Source organism: Eumetopias jubatus, unplaced genomic scaffold (assembly GCF_037043125.1).
Source record: "Eumetopias jubatus isolate StellerSeaLion01/CBP00866 unplaced genomic scaffold, mEumJub1_p1.0 scaffold_4, whole genome shotgun sequence".
NCBI classification, from domain to species: Eukaryota; Metazoa; Chordata; class Mammalia; order Carnivora; family Otariidae; genus Eumetopias; species Eumetopias jubatus.
Genome location: NW_028274810.1, coordinates 139,801,926 through 139,821,867, shown reverse-complemented (window position 1 = coordinate 139,821,867; position 19,942 = coordinate 139,801,926). Strand labels below are relative to the sequence as shown.

The window sequence follows — 19,942 nt, the reverse complement described above, 5'->3', positions numbered from 1 at the left end:
TTCTCAGAGCGAGGGATGTCATGCTTTAGTTGCTCTGCCTCTGAATTTATTCACGATTCCTCTTTTATAGTCTTTCTGGAGACAATGTATGATGAATCATTAGCATTATTATTATTTCAGTTACCCTGAGACTATATATCCACACTTAGCAGAGGAGGTTGGGTAGATTTCATTATTCATTCGAAATAAATTCCTACTCTAATATAAATGTTGCTCAGGATAGAGCTTTGAAATGGATCCTGATTCTTTAAATTCTTTCCTGTCTGTTTCAGGAAATAGTGAGATCCTGTTGATAGTAAAGTACAATGTGTCTAAAGTTCACTTCTAAACACTCTGCTCTTTGCAATGAAAGTCATCTGCATTCTCTTTATAATTCAGAGCCACAAGAGATCTGTCTAATCTTGGAGATCTGATCCAGTATCATTTAGGAAAAAAAAATCCTTGATAATAATTCTACCATTCAGATTAGTGAAAGCAGTAAATCCTTACAGCTTCTGTCGTCTTAAAAAGATATTATGAGACAGGGGAATAAGGGCTTGGATTATGGTTTGGGAGATTTAGTTGTTTGTAAAAATAAAATGATTAGTACAGTTATTATTCAAGTTTTTAATCAACGAAAGCAAATGGCATCTGTTTGTTACCATTCTTTCCACAGAAGACAAAGGCTCAGGTCCCAATGGTGCTGACGGCTGGTCCCAAGTGGCTACTGGATGTGACTTGGCAAGGAGTGGAAGACAACCAAAACAACTGCATTGTGTACAGCAAAGGTAAATGCGGGATCATTTCCCACTCTCTTGGCAAGTTGTGGAACCCGAGCAAGGCAGGACCCCACCAAGTGAGCGGTAATGGGAACGCAAAGGGAAATGCGATCCTCTCTCTTCCTTTTTCTCTCAAGAATCTCTCTAACCTGTGTTTCCAGCAAAGCGTCCTGGGCTTTTCCTGTCAATATAAGACAGAAAGTGTTATACCATTAATGTCTTAGCACTGCGCACACTTCCCGAACCCTGTATTTGAGTGGTGTGACTGGGACCTTCCTTGCTGTTGGCTTTATTGATAGCCAGTTTGATGAAATCCCAGGTTCCTCCCTCTTAGACATTACAGAAAGTAAATTCCTTTTGCAGTTTAGCAATTCGTGTCCAGGTACATGCTCCAGGCGGCGCTGCATTCCAGCCCCTTTCTTGAAATCACTCATGATGAGAATAGCTGAAAGTGAAACCATTGCAAAGACAGAATTCTTCCCCATGGTGATTTCTGAAGGGCAGGAGGCAAACGGGGAAAGAGGAAGCCGATGGCTTGCAGAGCTTTGCCTTTGATTTGCTCAGTGTGACATCAGCCTAGACCCCATCTAGCTACACACCCTGGCTACAAAAGAGCCGAAGGTCCGTGATGGCACTCCCAGACACAGGCCCCTCTTCATGTGTGGTGTGGTTTGGGGCACTTTTCTCCATATTCAAGTTATGGGGCCCAGCTCTGTACTCTTATGGTGAAATCCCTAATCGTGCCTCTTCGTAAATATTGCAAAACCTTGGGCTTCTCATGTTTAATTTCTTTTAGCTTTCTTTTTTAACCAAACAGACCTACTGAGATCAAAGATTTATTTGCACATTGAACCTAGAAACCATAAAAGCATACAAGGGAACAAGCAAATAAGCACCCCTATCAATATATTAACATATAAAACACTAATCATAACATCAAAGACTCTTAAAAACTTGCTAGAAACAATTACAACTTGTTCCTATAATCATTACAATTTGTACACTTATAAGAGGATTGCCTTTAAACTACCATAAGCCTTTGAAAGTTGAAACACCGGAAAGAGGGAATTTGCAAGCTAAAAAAACAATCTGCACACCAGGATCTGATTATATTCTTTTTCCTTCTATAATTGCTGGTCCCAAACCCACTCATTTTTCTAACCTGAAATACCTGTGGCAAGCTGGTGGGAGCTTTTAGATAGAAGGGCAGTGTGACTTTCCCAGGATGTGTCAATATGATATATCAAAGTGGAAGGAAATGGTATAGTGAACCAGTTTACCAATGCCCACATTCAGAATGCAGAAATACAAAAGAGGCCTTGGAATGTAGGATTAATTACGAGGAATAAATTTTTGTTGTACAATGTCTTATCTCCGTGATGGCCGTATAATATGGAGGAACCAAGAGAATAGCTGTTCTCTTGCCATAATCCAAATCCATTGCATTTTTAAATCAGCCATTCTTTTGGGAGCCATGATTGTTATATTGTTATATATAAGGAAAGAAATATGGCAAAACTGCAATTCCACGTTCAGTGGAGTACTTTAACTTGAACATGTTTATGTGTTTGGATTATGGTTGGCTATATGTTAGGTCTTTTGGCAATAAACAATTTAGAGTAATTTATGGAAGGTTACTAATTAATTAACTCATAAAGCATGCATTGAGCCCAACTACGTGCTAGCCTTGTACATGGATACTAATAGCCGCCATTACTAAGAACCGCTGAATCCTCTCCATGGTACTTCTGTACCAGATTGTATGCGTTTCTCTCATTGTTCTTCATCACCTTGTTTTATGATCATTATTGTATGGGTTCAAGAAAAGAGTAAAAAAGCTAAAAGTTAGAAAAAAAGAAAAAAGTTTAAAAAGTTAGCTATTAACTTTCAGCAAAAGAAAAAATAACAAGTTAGCTATCATTGCCTGCCTTTCTGGTCTGGTCTGTAGTTACCAAGGGCAAGAACTAGGTCTCAGTCACCTTCCTATCCTTGGTCTGGTATATTGCCTGTACGAAAAAAAAGCACTAAATAAATATTGATTGGCTGACCAGATAAACAAAGGAGTGGTTGCCAGAAACTGGAATAGGCATTTCACATACTCGAATGATGAACCATATGCGTGATGGCTATTAATGGTTCTTAACCTACAAAAGGTAATTTGATATTGTGCGACTTAAGAACTATTGGTATTGCGGTTCAAACAGCAGGGACTGCAATAACTAGTGTATAGGTATTATTTCATTTTATCTTCATTGAATACCTCCTATGAGGTAATTAATATCTACTCCATTTTACAAAAGGTGAAATTGGAATTAGGTGGGTCAAGTAATTGGCCAGGGTCACGTAGCTAGTAAGCGGTGGGAGTTGGGTTCAAACGTGCATTTGTCTAACTTAGGGTCTGAGTTATACATATTAGAATAATTTCTCCCCACATCAGGCTTTCAAACAGCTCAATGGCATAGGTAGTGTGTTTTTTATTTTACAAAGTTTGCCATTATGACTTAGAAAGGTAGTATGGCTGTTCTTGGTCATGGAGAGCTAATAATGGAGCCAAATTTGAATCCGGGTCATTCCAAACCCTATATCCTTGTACTGTGGGACTCTGATTTCCCCCTGCCATTATTATATGATTAGTAAATTCTTCCAAATCACTCGGGTATTTATGCCTGGAAATCACAAAGAGTATATATTATGGTATGGCACTCCCCAAATGCATTATACAGAATCCAAGTTCATTAAAAAAAGAGCCCTGTGACCTAATAGAGCCTATCATGGCCCCTCTTGAAAGCTCACAATGCCTGCTGGCATTAATACTCTGAGCAGTTCTATAGTAAAACACCTGTTTGCCCATATGTTATATATATTTTTTTCTTCTTTCAAATGGAACCCATTGGAATTAGTGTTCTGGGTAACACACTTCGAAAAACTCTCCTGTAAATTTTATTCTGATCTCCTAGATGGGCTTCAGAAGCCTGATACTAATTCCTACTAACCAGATTGCCTTCGGAGGGACGGGATAGCTCACCAAGACTATGTCTCAAAGTTCTGTGAATACCTTAATATGCTATGATTGTACTAGGAATCGTTTGAGTCATGGAAAATATGACCCAAGGAAGCACTCCTATCAGGACCCCATGGATTCTGAGTTTGCGGTCTTCATAGGCTTACAGGTATGATAAGGCTCCTTAAAGCAAGAGTTGTGTAGTTGGAAGGTTTTGGTGATTTAGATTTAATAAGTATTGACTTGGACATCCATAATGCATTTTCATAATACGTATGTTATTTATTATTTGGGACTGTTTTCGAGTGATAGAAATCCAAAGGAAATTGGCTTATCCAAAAAAGAGAGAGAGAGAGAGAGAGAGAGAGAGAGAGAGAGAGTGTGTGTGTGTGTGTGTGTGTGTGTGTGTGTGTGTGTGTGTGTGTGTGTTGGGGGTAGGGGTGTCATAAGACTGAAAGTCCAAGGATATTCTGGATTTCAGGAACAGCTTAATCCAGTTGCTCAAACTTTGTCCCCAGACTGTCTCTGTTTTCTGCCCCTTCTTCCTTTTGTGGGTTTCATTTTCAGAAACATTCTCCTCAGGGAATGGGAAGCTCCAGTCTTATTCCACCAACACAGACATTCCAATGAAAACAGCTTTTCTGGGTTTTGATTAGGGCACATTACATACCAGTCTTTGATTCAATTAATCACAGTGACTCTCCCTGGCAGACTACAATCATCCTTAGAGTAGAATCAACCCCACATGAGCCACTAAGAGAAGAAATCGTTCCCCAAATGAAAACAAAGTGCTGCTGACAGATACAAAGGGATAGTTGCTTGATGGGCTAACTTCATGCACTTAGAAGCAACACATAATTCCTAATGTCTAAGAAACACTCGCCGAAAATGACAAATAAATTCCTGATGCCAAAATTGCATTTCCTTTTTTATTTTCTAGCTAAGAACCTAAATTACTTATGAATTCTATGCCAGAATCATTATTATAGGACCTGAGAACATATCTGTACCTATTTACAAATAAAATGTAAAATGCTTATGTGTAGCATTTTTTCAATGCCCTGTGAAATTTTTGGTATCATTTTCTTATGGTGTGTACACATTAAGGCCACTTAATGTGTAACTATTCCCGTTTAAGAGGCATACTTACTTCTTAAAGTATTATTAAATGTGAGCTAATAGCAAAATTAAATATAACTATAGTTTTCATTACCAGGGTGTCCATCAAATAATTATTATAAAATTATATTATATCAGTGCTATGTGACAGGCTGCCATCATCTTGTTTTATCAAAGTAAAAAAGTATAGTATTTGGCATTAATATTGTAATCTGATGTACTTTTTCCCTGCCTCAACTACCCCCTGTCATTCCAGAAAGTAATTAGCTCATCCAGACATTGATGGACCAGACTTGTTGGGTCATCTGTTTTTTGCCATTATTCTCAACAGACTCCAGATAATTCTAATTTACTTATCTCCAATGGAAAAAGACTGGAAAGCCCCGTGCTGAAGTTCAAGGGAGGATGCTGGGGGCTAGGATTAGCAAGGCCTGCCCACTAACTCCTAAAATCTGCTAATGCCTGTTGAGCATCAGGGATCGACTGTTCTTCTCTATATACCACAGGGTTCTTTACCTTACAGTGTTTGCACAGTACAGTGGACTTTCTCACGTATTAAAAGTAAATAGGTTACTTCAGGTTGTTTTTGTTTTGGGTTCTGAGTACTCAGAATTAAGCCTTGAGCTCGTGGGTTTGTTCATTCAGTTCATTTCAAATAAGGAATAATTGAGGTTTTCGTGGAGTTGTCATTTCAGAGTAGACACGTTCTGTAGGTATCAAGACTAAGAGAATAAACATTGTCAGTCAAAAGAATGAAAAAGGATCAGTTAACCCTCACTCCCACCTTAACCACAGGTTTGTTTGTATTTGAAAGCACAGTATCATTGTAAAAAAAACTGTTGTAGTATGTGACTTTGGGCAAATCACGTATCCTATAAATCTTGATTTCCTCAGCTGTGAAAATGGAATAGCCATGGCTATGTTGCAGAATTTTTGAGACGAAGAACCCCGTGAACTTAACTGTGTATATTATTGTATTATATTGCTAATTATCTTACACTCAATCCAATTTGCCCTTGTGGACATGTCAGTACAAACTTAGAGGAAATGAAAGCAGACTTTTATGTTGGTATCAAGCAAATGTGCAAGAAAACCTGTCATCTGATACCAGATTGATAGCTGGGGATTCCAAAACTCTCATTCAGTTACTGTTGAACCTACACCACAGTCTCTGCTGAGAACTGTCTTATAGAATCAAGGGCCTGAAGGCTTTGCCTGAAGATGTTACTTTTTTTCCCTTGAATACATGGTATTTTTATTTTTAGTGGAAGTCTTACGTAAAATGTCTAGTATCAAGATGATAATGATAATACTATTAATACTAATATAGCGGTCACCATTTATTAAACACTTATTCTATGCAGGCATTGTTTTAAATACTGTACCTACATTTTCTTATTTACCATTACAACAGGCTCATGATGTAAGCAGCATTATCCCAACTTTACAGATGAGTAGACTGAGGGTTTAGATAAGTAAATAATTCAAGGATCTTTGGCTCATACATGGTGAAACTGGGATTCAGTCTTGAGCATGTTGACTTTCAGTTCCCAATTCTACAATTAGCAGAGTTATGATGGTGCCCTTCACTGTGCCAAGATTGCAGGTTATTGCTCTTCTTCACAAATTTGCATCTATGTTTATCAGCAGCTCTGTGTTCTTGTTCTCTCATTCTGTGGTGAGCTAAAATAGCAGTGACAGCAGGACTTTGTGCTAATATCTCTGCTTTTAAAACCATAGCAATTTAAAGTCACGTAGTAGACCAATCTCAAAAGCATTCTGTGACCATCCTCAGAGTTCTGATTTTGCTTGTTTGCACAAAGGTAACCATGCAATGAGTTCATTTAGGCTTTTATTGATTGTCTACTATGTTCAAGATCCTATACTAGACACTGTTGAAATAATGACAGAAATTCTAATAGGACCTAACTTGGATGAGCAACGTTGTGCACAATGACTAAATTGATCAACTTTTCAAAACAAAGATTCTTTAGATGAGGACTCTTGCAAAGTCTGGATGATTTTCCACCTTAAAATAGTCTGTTGCATGTTGCTAGAATTTTGACACAACAGACTCGTCTAACACAGCAGCCAATTTTCAGAGTAGCCTACAAGTTCCTGTTTAACTTCACCTAAAGAGCCTAATATAATATAAATAAGCTATTTTTAAAAGAAAAAAAATTGTGGGGCGCCTGGGTGGCTCAGTCGTTACACATCTGCCTTCAGCTCGGGTCATGATTCCAGGGTCCTGGGATCGAGCCCCGCATCAGGCTCCCTGCTCAGGGGGAAGCCTGCTTCTCCCTCTCCCACTCCCCCTGCTTGTGTTCTCTCTCTCGCTGTCTTTCTCTCTCTCTGTCAAATAAATAAATAAAAATTTTTAAAAAATCTAAAAAAAAAGAAAAAAAATTGTGCTCATATTTTAAGTGTTTATCTAACCATTCTGTAATTCATAGAAAATGTATAACTGTTGTCTAGTTTTATGGTATTCTTAAAAGAGGGTGGGTGCCTGCACCAAATATTTAGCAGCGGGAATTATAAAATCATAAGGCGATTAAGTTAGCTAGTAGCGGAATTCCAATATTGCTTTTTAAATGACTTCAGGATATAGGAGGTACTAAGGTTATTATCTGTTATCAGGAATACAGTGGAATTGTACAACTGGATAATAACCAAACAAACTGACACAATGTAAAATTACATTATCAGTGTGTTAAAACAAAATTGCGCCCTAAAGGAGTCCACATGCCAGCTCAGAGCTGCAGTGTAATTATGCTTAACTCTGATAATTAAAATACAACGGAGATCAACAGAATCATTTTCATTAAGAAAATTATTAATGATGGTGGTATAACAGTAATTGATTGCAGAGCACCACAGGATAACGTGATGCCGAAAACCCAACATGTTTCATGAACATCTGAGGCTCTTTCTGGTTATGTTCTATGCGAATGAGAGATGTTTTGAGGAGAGAGTAATTTATTGTGCCTGTTCTAGGAATCAGTGATTGTAAAAATGGCTGCTTTAAAAAACCACCATTTGGATTCAAATTGTCATTTCTGAGGGGTTCTTAAGGTCAAGACAAGTGACCCCGCTAGTGACTATGTTAATTTACAGTAGAGCTGTCTGTTGCAAATTGCAGAACGACAGCAACTTCAGCAAATATCAGGCATTCTGTCATTTCCTTTTCTTCCTCCATATCTACAGTTTTTAAATGATGTTAGTGATTTACCTGGGTTATTTCAGGCTGGGTCTGATCGTATATACTGGCTAGTGTACGTCCTTAGTTATTACTAATGTTTGCTATGTGATGTGAGAAAATACATTTGTTTTCATATCAACATCACTATGAATTTCCTTAATGAAATGTTGGTAAATAATCCTGCATGATAATACCATTAATTATGCCAGTGGATTAGATGTGCTATCATATACTGGAGAAAAAATATCCTAAACCACCCTGGACCCATATATGAATGAAACATCTTGTCTCTTAGGGGTAAAAACCCAGTCAGGATGTTGGCAAATGATAAGAACTAAGGATATATCAGTTTTATAAGAATAAAAATGAGAAATGAAGAGTGGGGTCTTTCGAGAGGTGACTCATTATCATACAGGGATGTTAGCTTGTCATTCAAAGAGATGCTAATCTTGAAATCTACCCCCAAAAGTATCTTTGACAGCTAAAATGAAGGACTCTTTAGGGTAGATTTTTTTCAGAGTGAGATACTGTGACTCCTTTTTGAAAACTGTATTATGTAGAAGAAATTATTGTATTATAATGCCAAATGAAAAAGTACAATATAAAGTTTGTTCCTAGTATGATTATGGTTATGATTATTTTTAAAAAGTGTATGTGCAGGGAAACATACTTGAAAGAAATACCCTGAAATTGTAAGAGTATTTCTGTAGAGGTGGTCAGATTTGGGGAGGGTTTTTTTATATCCCTCTTCTATAATTTTCTTCACATAGATTATTTTCCTCATATAACTTAGGAAAAATATTTGCAAATGAAAATCATTCTTTGTCTTAAGTACATTCTTGCTCTCCTTTTTATACAACCCAAACGAAAAGAACAAAGAAATCTTTGCCTTGCCCACAAAATGTCTCTCATCCATAGAATTTAAATTATTCCTTAGTGAGATAATTGTCTTTCTTTAGTATCTCTATGAATATCCTGACACTTTGTGTTTCACAAGATAATTTTCTAAATAAAATAGAAGTAATTGAGCCAATGCTTTGTGCATGATACGGTACAGGTATCATGAGTGATACAAAAGACTATGATAAATACCCCCACCCTGGCTTAAGGAACTTACTGGAAGACCTTAATTGATGAAGGTTGCATAATACTGAGTTCAGTCTTACATGGTCAAAGAAAGTTGACAGATTGTGGAGTTTTGGTTGGATATTGAAAGTTGAATATAAGTTTGAGAAATGGGGAAAGGCATTTGAGGAGCTTGGAATTGTGTGTGTAAAGGTTGCAGACTACAGTGTGTATACAGGGTTTTCATGAGAGTATTGGCACACACTTTATTTAGTTAGAGAATTTACAAATAAAACCAGTGAGGAAACCTCCAAAAGTTTCTGAAGGCCATGTTGTGTGTTCCATTAAATGTTCAGTCTGAAGACCTTGCAGTGGAGGCATTGGGGAGTTACCGGAAGTTTTGAGGCACACACAGGCACACTGGGATTTTAGTAAGATTTGAGTGTCCAAGGTTCATCTCAGGCCCATCCCTTAATAAAACTAAGACTTTATCTGTCAAGGAAATAGTATCATAGCTACACCCCTCTAGAAGACAGTAGTCAGTCATCCATCTTGATCTACTTGTTACCTGACTCCTATAATTTTTCAACTCCAAACAAACCTCTGTCCCTTCCCCCCACGACCATCAGTTTCCTGTCCACCAGCCCCACCCCCACCCCCGTCCTTAATTCCGGATTACCTGGCTTGAATTCTATGGTCTCATGATTCCGGTCACTCTCTCGGACCTCCTCACCCTTCTCTCTCTCTCTCTCTGACCTTTACTGTACTGGCCTGACAATACCCCCTTTCTGGTCAGTCCAACTCTCCACTTTTCCCTGGCTATGTCCAAGCACCAGAAGTTAGGTAAATTACTATCTGTGAAGTGCTTAGAATAGTGCCTGATCCACAGTGAGTGCCATACAAATGTGGTCAAAATCAAACAAACCAACCACCACCACTGATGACAACAACAAAATAACAGCAACAAAACCCATTGCTGACCAGTTGGTATTACATTTGACCACAAGGTGAATGTGAACCCTTGGTGTATGTAACCTAGCAATACAGACTTATTTTCCTAATCAGTGTTCAAGATGACTATTTCAGACTCCTGTTTCCCCAAATATATAGCATCCGTTATTAGATGATGACCTTGCTTCTTGTTTCACAGATAAAGTGGAAAAGTGGAAGTGAATACAACCCTCCAGAGTTTTCCCATCACAATCACACTGATATCATGCAAGGATTGATATGACCCTGCTACCAAATCGGGCCCACTGCCTATTTTTGTAAATAAAGCTGAATTGAAACACAGCTAAACCTATTTGTTTATATTTGTCTGTGGCTATAAGAACAGAGTTGAGCAGTGGCAGAGACCCTCTAGCCTGCAAACTTAAAAATATTTACGATTTGGCTTTTTATAAAAAAGCTTGCCAATCCCTGAACTAAACCTACAAAGTCATTACTTTGGCTTGACAGCCTTCATGATCTGCCCCTAGGGACCTCTGTGCTTACATTTACTACAACTCCCCAACTACTCTGCTCCAGTGGCACAGGCCCCCTTGCTTTTGCTTGCTAGTACAAAGAATGCCTCTGCCTCAGGGCCTTTGTACTGTACTTTGGCCCCTCATTGCTCCCTCTCTTACTTCATTCACAACACTCGCTAAATGTTGCCTTCACGGAGGGTCTGCCTAACTACTACTCTTTCCCTCGCTCCTTCTTTCCTTTTTCTTCTCTGTATAAGTCGGCTTTGGCTATTGGAGCAAAACAGCATAGACTGGCTGACAAATAATAGACATTTGTGGCTCACCATTATGGAGGGTGGGAAGTCCCAAGATCAAGGTGCAGGCAGATTTGAAGACCGATAAGAGGCCTCTTCCTGGTTTGCAGATGGCCACCCTCTTGCTGAATCCTCATGTAGTGGAGGGAGAGAGAGAGAAGGAGCTCCCCTGTGTCTCTCTTTATAAGGGCACTGATCCCATCATGACCTAAATTCTCTCCCAAGGGGTTAGGGCTTCGACATAAAAATTGAGGGAACCTATTCAGTTTATAACATCCTCTCTTCTTTATCTTCATATTTGTCATTTTAGCATTTATTTATAATTTTAATGTCATTATCTCACCCATAAAATGAGCATTCTTCAAAGATAGGGATTCTGTCTGTTTTTTAAGCAGTGCACGGCACCTAGCAGGTGCTCATTAAATATTTGTGAATGAGTGAATGGATAAACAAAGGAGTGGCAGCTCATACGTTAACATGGAAAGCAATACAATATACAGCGAATAAAGTTTCCACAACCATCTCCTTGACTTTGTTCAACTTTCCGAGATGTCCTCAAATTTTATTCTTGAACTTCACTATTGAATTTTAACGATTATATTCCTAATTTACAGGAGGTCTTTCTTACTCTCTGACAGTTTATTTTTTTCAACACCTTGCTCTTGGTGTATGGATATTCGTTCCTGTATCTCTGAAGATAGAAATTGAAGGATGTTTATGAAGTTGTGTGTCCTGTGCATTGTTTCATACATTTTTCTTTCCTGTTTTGGTTCCTGTATTTGGTACTGAAGCTTTCCTTAAATGGCTAGAGATCCATGAGTGTCTGCTTTTCCTTTGAAGAGTGGGACACTAAAGGCTTAATACAAGAACAGCATGAGTTGGTAAGTGGTAGGTTTTGCATAGAGTCATAGAATGTCAACTGACAGGTTTTGCACAGGGTCATGGGATGTCATCTGGTGAGTTTTACATGGAGTCAGAGGATGGCAACCCAGCCATGATAATGAGGTCCCTGAATAGCAGTATATGGAATTTTTTGTCTGAGCATGCTCAGCTCCTCCAGAAAATGCTGGTCTCATGTCTAAGATTTATGAACCTTGCAGCCAGCAATCTGAGGATGTAGTGGGTGAAAGGGACCAGGTGGTGTGTTGGAAAGGCTCTATCTCTTGTTAAGAATATAGATTTGTCCTTAAATCTTCTAATTCAGGTGACACTTTAGCATCACCCTTTGCTGAGACTCGCTCTGGATCTGAAGGCTCTGTCCCAGTTCTCCAAAGATTCAGCCTCCCCCTCCTGACAGAGTGCCAAGGGACTGTCCCTTACCTCTGAGCACGTGAAGCTAACAGCTGCTTACTCAGAATGTCAGTCTTACAAAGTTTAGGTCCACGGCTCACCCTACTTTTCAAGGCACCAGATGCCTTCAATTCCTGGTTTTTCCCAGGATTCTGTGGGATAAGTCTGCTTGCTGCTTTTTGGCCAGCTGCTCTTCAGATCCTTGGATTTCAGCTTGCTGTGCTCTGCTTTGTCATCTATCACTCCATCAGTTTTTCTAGCTTCCAAGATTTTCTAATCTCCTGTTGCCTATTCTACACTCTGTGCCCTATCACCTTTTGTTTCCCTCTTTACTGTCACATTTGCGAAAGGGGATAGAAATAAATGCATGCAATCAATTCATCAGACTTATCAGAAAGCCCTCTCTGCTTCCTTTCTTAGGCAGCTTCTGTAAAGTGTTCTGCATTCACTTCTTTGACTTCCTAAATTCCAACATCTTCTCTTCATTTCAGTGTCTGCCTCCGCGATTCTATTGAAGTGACTCTGTCACTCTCCTGTGGTTTCTTGTTGCCGATTTTTTATTCTACTGCGCTTGATCAGATTATCCCTTTCTACATCCAGTGGCAGGTGTCCCCATCACTGGCCATCCACTAAATGTTGTCATTCTCTGGTCTGCTCTCTCCTCATTGATGCTTCCCATAAATTATCTCATCTATATTTTTTAGCTACCCTATTCCTTATAGCTTCATTTCTCACTCATCCTCCACAGATACCCTTTTACTTCGGCTATGCTCATTTATTTGAAATTCCTCAAATATCCTTTGCTTGTTCATATCTGTCTTTGGACATCATGTTCCCTTTGCCTGATAACTTTCTAGTTATCTTTATCATTGCTAACAGGTCCCCTTCAAGACAGCATATATCAGTTCCTCTGAACAGCCTTCCTTGCCCTATCCCTTTACAGGGAGAGTGCCACTGCAGCCTGTCATTGTCCCAAGTCGGAGGTGAACACCTCAAATCCTGTGACTCCATTTCTCACCTCTGTGACTCCACAGACAGTGCGTAGTATACACTCACTGAATTTTGAATTATTATTTAATGGCTTTTATGATGCATTATTCAACAGAGTAAAAACTCTAGTGTGACTTGATTTAGTTTCAGAAATTACTTGTATGGAAATTATTTGAAAATCCAGTACCTAAAATGCTTGTTCTCATATTTAGAAAAGCATCCCATGCCTTAGCAAGCTTTTTAAAATGCTAGGGAATCTGGTACAAGAGGATTTCTTTGGAATGTCCCATATATACATAGCAGACATGGTGCTCCATCAGTTAGCATGAAGATGTATACAAGAATTAGAAAAACTAAAATCTATATGCATGCAAAAGATGCCATCAAACCATAGGGTTTTATTTGACATCTTTGTGTACCAGTCATGCCAAGATGTTGGCTCACTGTTACGAGGCAGTTCTTTCTGGATCCACTTGACTTTCTCCTGTCAGACAGAAACTGTGTCGTTCTCAGCTCCTCACTGGGGAAAGTCAGCCAGACCTCAAGTCTTTACTCTGAGACCTGAAATTGGAAGCTTTTCATTTTACTCTTGGTATATAAGTCAACCCCATTTTTGAAGGCTATTTTTAAACTTAAAAGGTCACCTTCTATGCCATGACATACAATAGTACTTCAGAGAAGATATATTCTCATTAGTCTGTCTGAGGTCTGTGAAGACTGTCAGACAACAGTGGGGTCAACCAAGATAGTATATCGTGGTGTTGCAAGGAAGAATATCCCAACCAAGGGGATGGCTCTGAAATACATACATTTAAGTATAAACAGATAAGATCTTTCTATCTATCTATTTATGTAGTCCTATCTACTGCCCATTGAAATTCAATGAGAATAAATTACTTGAAGCCAGTTTTTCCTTCAGAAATCTAGTTTTTATCATCACTGTCTGGTCTCCGTTGTCAGTAAAGATTTTCAAGAATGACTGCTTTCCAGTTCAGCACCCTTTACTTTGTGCACACTTTCAAGGAAATAGAAGCCTCAGAGGTTCTTATGACAACATTTTCAGAATATTCGCCAAATATCCCTAATGAGGAAATTAAGGTTTCATAATGAATTTGACCTAATGAGTGGTGTGTGATATTTCTACTCCCCTCCCCCACGAAAAAGATATAAAACTTATCAATAAACTAGTAAGTAATCATTTGAAGTCTGTTAATGCCAAAACTAGGTTTGCAATGCATATTAAATCTTACCTCTCTTAAATATAATTTCTGCTATCCTGGTGTGTTTTGAGTGCAGGTTTCTAGTTTATATTGTGTGTTTGGCCGTGAAATATTCTCACCTGTTAAGTCCAGAATGGTCTGATCTTAAGTCTAGGGAAGCAAAATAAATGGCCTATGAAGGACATTTAGGCCAAACGATAGTTTAGTTGAGAAATCTTCTTTCATAGTTTTGCATTTTGAGTAGAGATACAGGTAAGAAAAATAGCTCTCTATCAGTAAGGTGAAGTAAGGAGAAAATGTGTATAGGAAAATAGACAAATTAATTTTTATCTTATCGTTGGCTTTAAATACACCATTTTAGTTAACTACCTCAAAGGAAATTAAGATCATCATCTTTACACATGTAATGAAGGGAGATTATAAAAAGGAGGCCATTACATGAAATTTGGGAGTTGTGTGTTTTTCACTTCACTGAAGTATTAGTTGGGTACCCACTATATGGCAGGTAGGGAATCTGTGAACTTTTGGTGATATGTTCAAGTTACATTTCACCTTGGTATGATACTAGGGTATAATTTGTTTATATCTAAATTATCCTTTTTTAAAAAATTCAGTTAATGTCTTGCACTTAATATGTGATCTGCCAACCAGCAATATGGCGTCAGCTTATTAGAAACACCAAAAGCTCAGTCCCCATTCAGGCCTACTGAATCCAAATCTGCATTGTAAACAAGATCCTAGGTGATCTGCGTGCACGTATAAGTTTGGGGAGCCAAGGTCTCATGATTATTGAAGTGACTTTAACAGAAGGATGCCCTGAAGGATGGCAATAGTTAACCTTGCAATATACCACTGTAATAACTCACCGAGACTTGTGAATTTATTTGCAGATAACACGCACAACTGTAGAGCATGAGACTATCATAAAGGAAAAATAAGAATGTTGAAAAGTTCTTCCTGTTTTGTCTTTAAATATACAACAGCTTGAGTGCTATCTTTCTTGGCACACCCCTCATTCCCACAAATGGGATTATAGAAAAGAAAATGTTGCTGCACTCCCTTTAATGGGAACATTTATTGCTGTTTTTCCTCTTCTTTCCAACACCTCCTAATTTATATTAGGCATTAAATTGTAACGCTCTTTCTTTTCATAGTGAAAATGTCCCCAAGTGTAGGCCTTTAAATCAATCCATTGTTATTTTGCAAAACAAAATGCTAAATAAGTAGTTAGGGGAAACACAGGCCCCCTGAGCCCTGGGACTCTCTGGAGGCTCATCTCTGTCATCCTTCCTGCACAGCAAAGGGGAAAAAAAGAGAAGGAAAAAAACAAATTTGCTGAGCCACACATTTCAAGTTGTCGACAACCCCATCCACGAGAAAACAGAAGAAAATATATATGCTCTCTGTCCTGTCAAAAGGCTTTCACCTTATCTTGAGAGACTGTCAGGGCAGGAACATCAGTGAATGGACAGGAGTCTATTAAATTAATAAGCTGCTGGATGGTGTCTGGAGAGTTATGATGCTCCATAAATCCAGTTTGATCATGGTGGACAAGGTTTAAATCTGCAGACTTCTAATACACATCCAGTTCTTGGATTGGATTTGAAGTTTTGTGCCGGAGACACAGAGATAGTCCTGCAGCATGTGAATTAAGATTTATCTTTTTTTTCTCCTATCCTTTTTTTTTTTTTTTTTTTACACTACTTACAAAAATGAAAGCACCTTAGGGATCCTAGCAAATGTTACTGCTGGAAATGAAAGAACTGTTGTCAAGGTGAAACCGTGACCTAGAAGCCTAAAATCAAACCTTGGTCGTTCTATTCAAGCAGCCCCATCAGAACCCGGTGTGAAAGGTCTGTGTGGAAGGAAAGATGCCTGAACTTATCTATAACCTATTTTATAGTGATGCCTGTCAAATTCTACTCGTCTATATTTATGACAGAAAGAAAACTAATGGTGTCAGATCTGCCCTATAGTAATAAAAAAAAAATCAGGAAATATTTTCTTCACCCCATTAAATAAAGTCTTCTGATATAGCCTTTACTGTGATATAGGTTTATTTGGGTTTTTGGCTTCCCACCATTTTAAGCCAAGGAACTATATATTATTCAAATTCCCAAATAAACTGTTAACTTTAGGTTGAGAACAACTTATTTACGCTTTCCTGGTAAATAAAATCCCTAGAATAAAAATTGGAATTTGTTCAAAATCGTAAAAGTCTCACTGTCAGGTTGGTTTATTACACTGGTTATAATATTCAAACCACAAGGAAACTTAATTACATGTTTAATTCTTCAACTTATGATTATTTTTATAAAGTTGGACTTTCCTTTCTTACCTTGGAACATAATTATGTTAGAGAGCTCTAGAATGACAAACAATGCTCTCTTAGACTGAATGCTGCATGCCCACTTCAACATATTTAAAAGTCACCATAAGAATCATCCAATTAACACAAGTGTCTACTATAACAACATGTTAAATCATTACCGTCAGGAAGACTGTGTCCAGAAGGAGAAAGGAGTTCACCACACCCAGTGCTCAGTGTCTGCAGAGCCCTGTCCTGGACATGGAATTATTAAATGCTAACAAATATCCTATGAAAATATTGCAACTCTTGCCAGTTTGAGAATGGTGACAGTGAAGTTCCAGAGCTTAAATAACTCGCCAAGTCACAAAGCTAACAAATGACAGCTCCAGTTGAACCTATCTCTGCTTTTCATTCTTTCATTCATTGACAGCTTTTTATTGAGGGCCTACTATGTGCCTGGCAATTTTGTAGGCAGAAGTATAAATAGGCGTGGAAGACAATAATCCCTGTACTCATGACAAAATAATCAGGAAACTGATTCAAGGGTTCAAGTTGTTTTCTCTCTCACTCTCACTCTCATCTCTCTCTCATCTCTCTCTCATCTCTCTCTCATCTCTCTCTCTCTCTCTCTCACACACACACACACACACACACACACACACACACACACACACACCCTGCCTCTTTTACAGAGAAACTAAGAAGAGAAACAAATGAGTGCATGAAAGAACTCCTCTTAGTTTCTAAAAGTATTTGCTCTGGGATTTACTTATTGACCTCTGAAAATTAACTTTTTCAGTAAAAAAAAAAAAAAATGGTGGCATTTTCCCCCATAATTTACTAGTAAATTTCTGAGCCTTAAGGTCCTGGCCTGTAACACCAATATACTGCCCATTAGTAGTCCGAGATTAAATAGATACTTTGATAATTACCTCATCCAGTGCAGTTGTGAATAAATCTCCTGTGTCACTCTCTCCTCCCACCACTATAGTGGTACGTCCCTAGCCAGGAAATGCTTAAGAAAACAGATGAGTCCCACACTGTGCCCTGTGGGTCAGAAAATTCTGGCTTTGTGGGACAAAGAGGAGGGGTAAGTCTGCAAGGCCATGACTCTTAATGGGAACTCCCTGCTTCTGGTTTTTCAAGTTTAATTCTAGAGGCTGTGTCAATAGAAGAATCTCAGCTGCTCTCAAAAGCAGGAAGGAGACCATTATTATGTTTGCTCCTATTGAAACGCTAAAAGGACTTGAGAAAAGAATATTGAAAAGTTTTTGAAGATTTTTATCTAGCGAACATTCCATAAACAGTATCTCCCTGAAAGCATTCACTTGTATTCCGATTCCAGCTCTAAGTTCTAGGGACAGGGAGAGTTTGGGATCAATGCCTGACTAATAGGAAGCACTGGAGAAACATTTGTTGAAAGAATAAATGAATGTTTGGCTTCTCTCTTCTCCCTTCCCTTTTTGCCCTGGTTTCTTTAGTTTGAAGTGGAGAAAATAGATTGGGTCAGGAAGCAATAAAACAGATAACAATTTATATTTAAAGAGTGAGATGAGCTGATAGTTTTCTTGTTGTTAATGCTTTTCTATCCTATGAGATTTTGTATTATACAGTAGCAGCTTTGTTTTGCCTACCCAGGTGCTAGTCATGCCAAACACACAGAACTACATGGGAAATATATGTGGCTCCACATCTGGCTTTTCTCTACAGAGATAAAATATTTGAGGTTAAAAAAAAAAAAAAAAGGAACTAGATTTTGTTGAGCACTTACTTTCTTACTTTATAGCAAACCTCATCCGCTTCATGCAGCTACTCTGAAAAGCTTACTGTAATTATTGCAGGCAAAAAAACCCAGAGAATATGTTTGACCAAGGTTTTATAGCTAGTGAGGTATCAAGTGAGAATCTGGACCTACCTTTTTTCACAACACGACGTTGCCTACCAATTAAATGGTGTTTATTCCCACCCCTGCATTTATCTTTTAATCATATTAGAATTTGACATGCCTACCAAATTAATGAAACAATTTAGCCCACAACAAATTTAAATCTAATCAGAAAAAGAATTTATTTTGAAAAATACTGAAAGGTAGAAGATGAATTACCATATAAATAAAAATATAAATAAAGCATTTTTTAAAGAAAAATTCCAGTGCAACTAATTCTAGTTTCCCTAACCTGGGTTTTTAAGTTAATTTTGGCATAGAGCGAATCAACAAAGAGTGAAACATACAAATCTGAGGCATACAATCAAGATCTAGAATACATCTATCTCCCCAGAAGATCACCCCTATTTCGAAAGACAGCTACATGTGATTTCTGTTGACATAGAGTAGTTTTTTTCTATTCTAAACTTCATATGAATGAAATCATGTGAGTCGGAATCATACACTTCATGACTTCTTTTGCTCAACACAGTGTTTTACAGACTCATCCATGTCGTTTTGTGTGTTGGCAGTGTGTCTTTCTGTGACCACCAGTATTCCATTGTGTGACTCTAGCGTCACTTGTTTATCCGTTCTCCTACTGGTGAATTTGCGGTGTTCTCTTCACATCTGCAGCAATGGATTTCTCCAAAGAGGGAAACAATTTTAGTTTTGAGGGGGTCTGGAAGCCTCTGGTAGCTATTGGCCTGAAATCAGGGGACATTTTGACCGACCGAAGGAGGTCTCTCAGAAGAACAACATGAGTCAAAATCCTTTGCCTTTGTATTTCATTGACCTTCAAATCTTATTGACCCCAATCAGTCTTTAGGAATCAAAGCAAATTGCATCACTAGATTTTCCTGTACTTCCAGTTTTATCAGTTATCTTTTAGACTGCCTAACCAAAGTGATTCGAAGATGAATGAAATTTAAAGATTTTCCAATGGTCTGAGTGTGTGAATATATATGGGCTCCTTCACTTTTCGGGTCTTTATTTCTCTTTGTCTTATTAATTGCCTTCCACAAAGCAACAGAGCTATCTTAAAAGCACTTTGAAATCCCTGGATGAAAACAGCCAAAGCCATGGAAAATATCAGCATTATTATATCAGTTAATAGGCAATTGAAGCTATGAAAGGAATAACCAGAAAGACAAATGAATGGCTGAGAGGTAAAACAATTATTTAAAGGAGAAATAATGGGTAATAGTAACCAGGGTTCTGCGAACAGGAATAAAACGTGTATCAGGAGGAGATGGATCTTAAAGGAAAGTGGTACACTTCGACTTAATTAGAGGGCTGTGAAAAC

At 38.2% G+C, this 19,942-nt stretch overlaps 1 protein-coding gene across 1 annotated transcript in view; it reads left to right on the top strand.

The window, feature by feature from the left end:
* Positions 1–19,942, top strand: part of ZFPM2 (zinc finger protein, FOG family member 2) — a 350,753-nt gene that overhangs the window by 193,493 nt on the left and 137,318 nt on the right. The window contains exon 5 of the mRNA XM_028110792.2: positions 656–767. Coding sequence (XP_027966593.1) covers positions 656–767 — 112 coding nt within the window. The remainder of the gene's footprint in view (positions 1–655; positions 768–19,942) is intronic.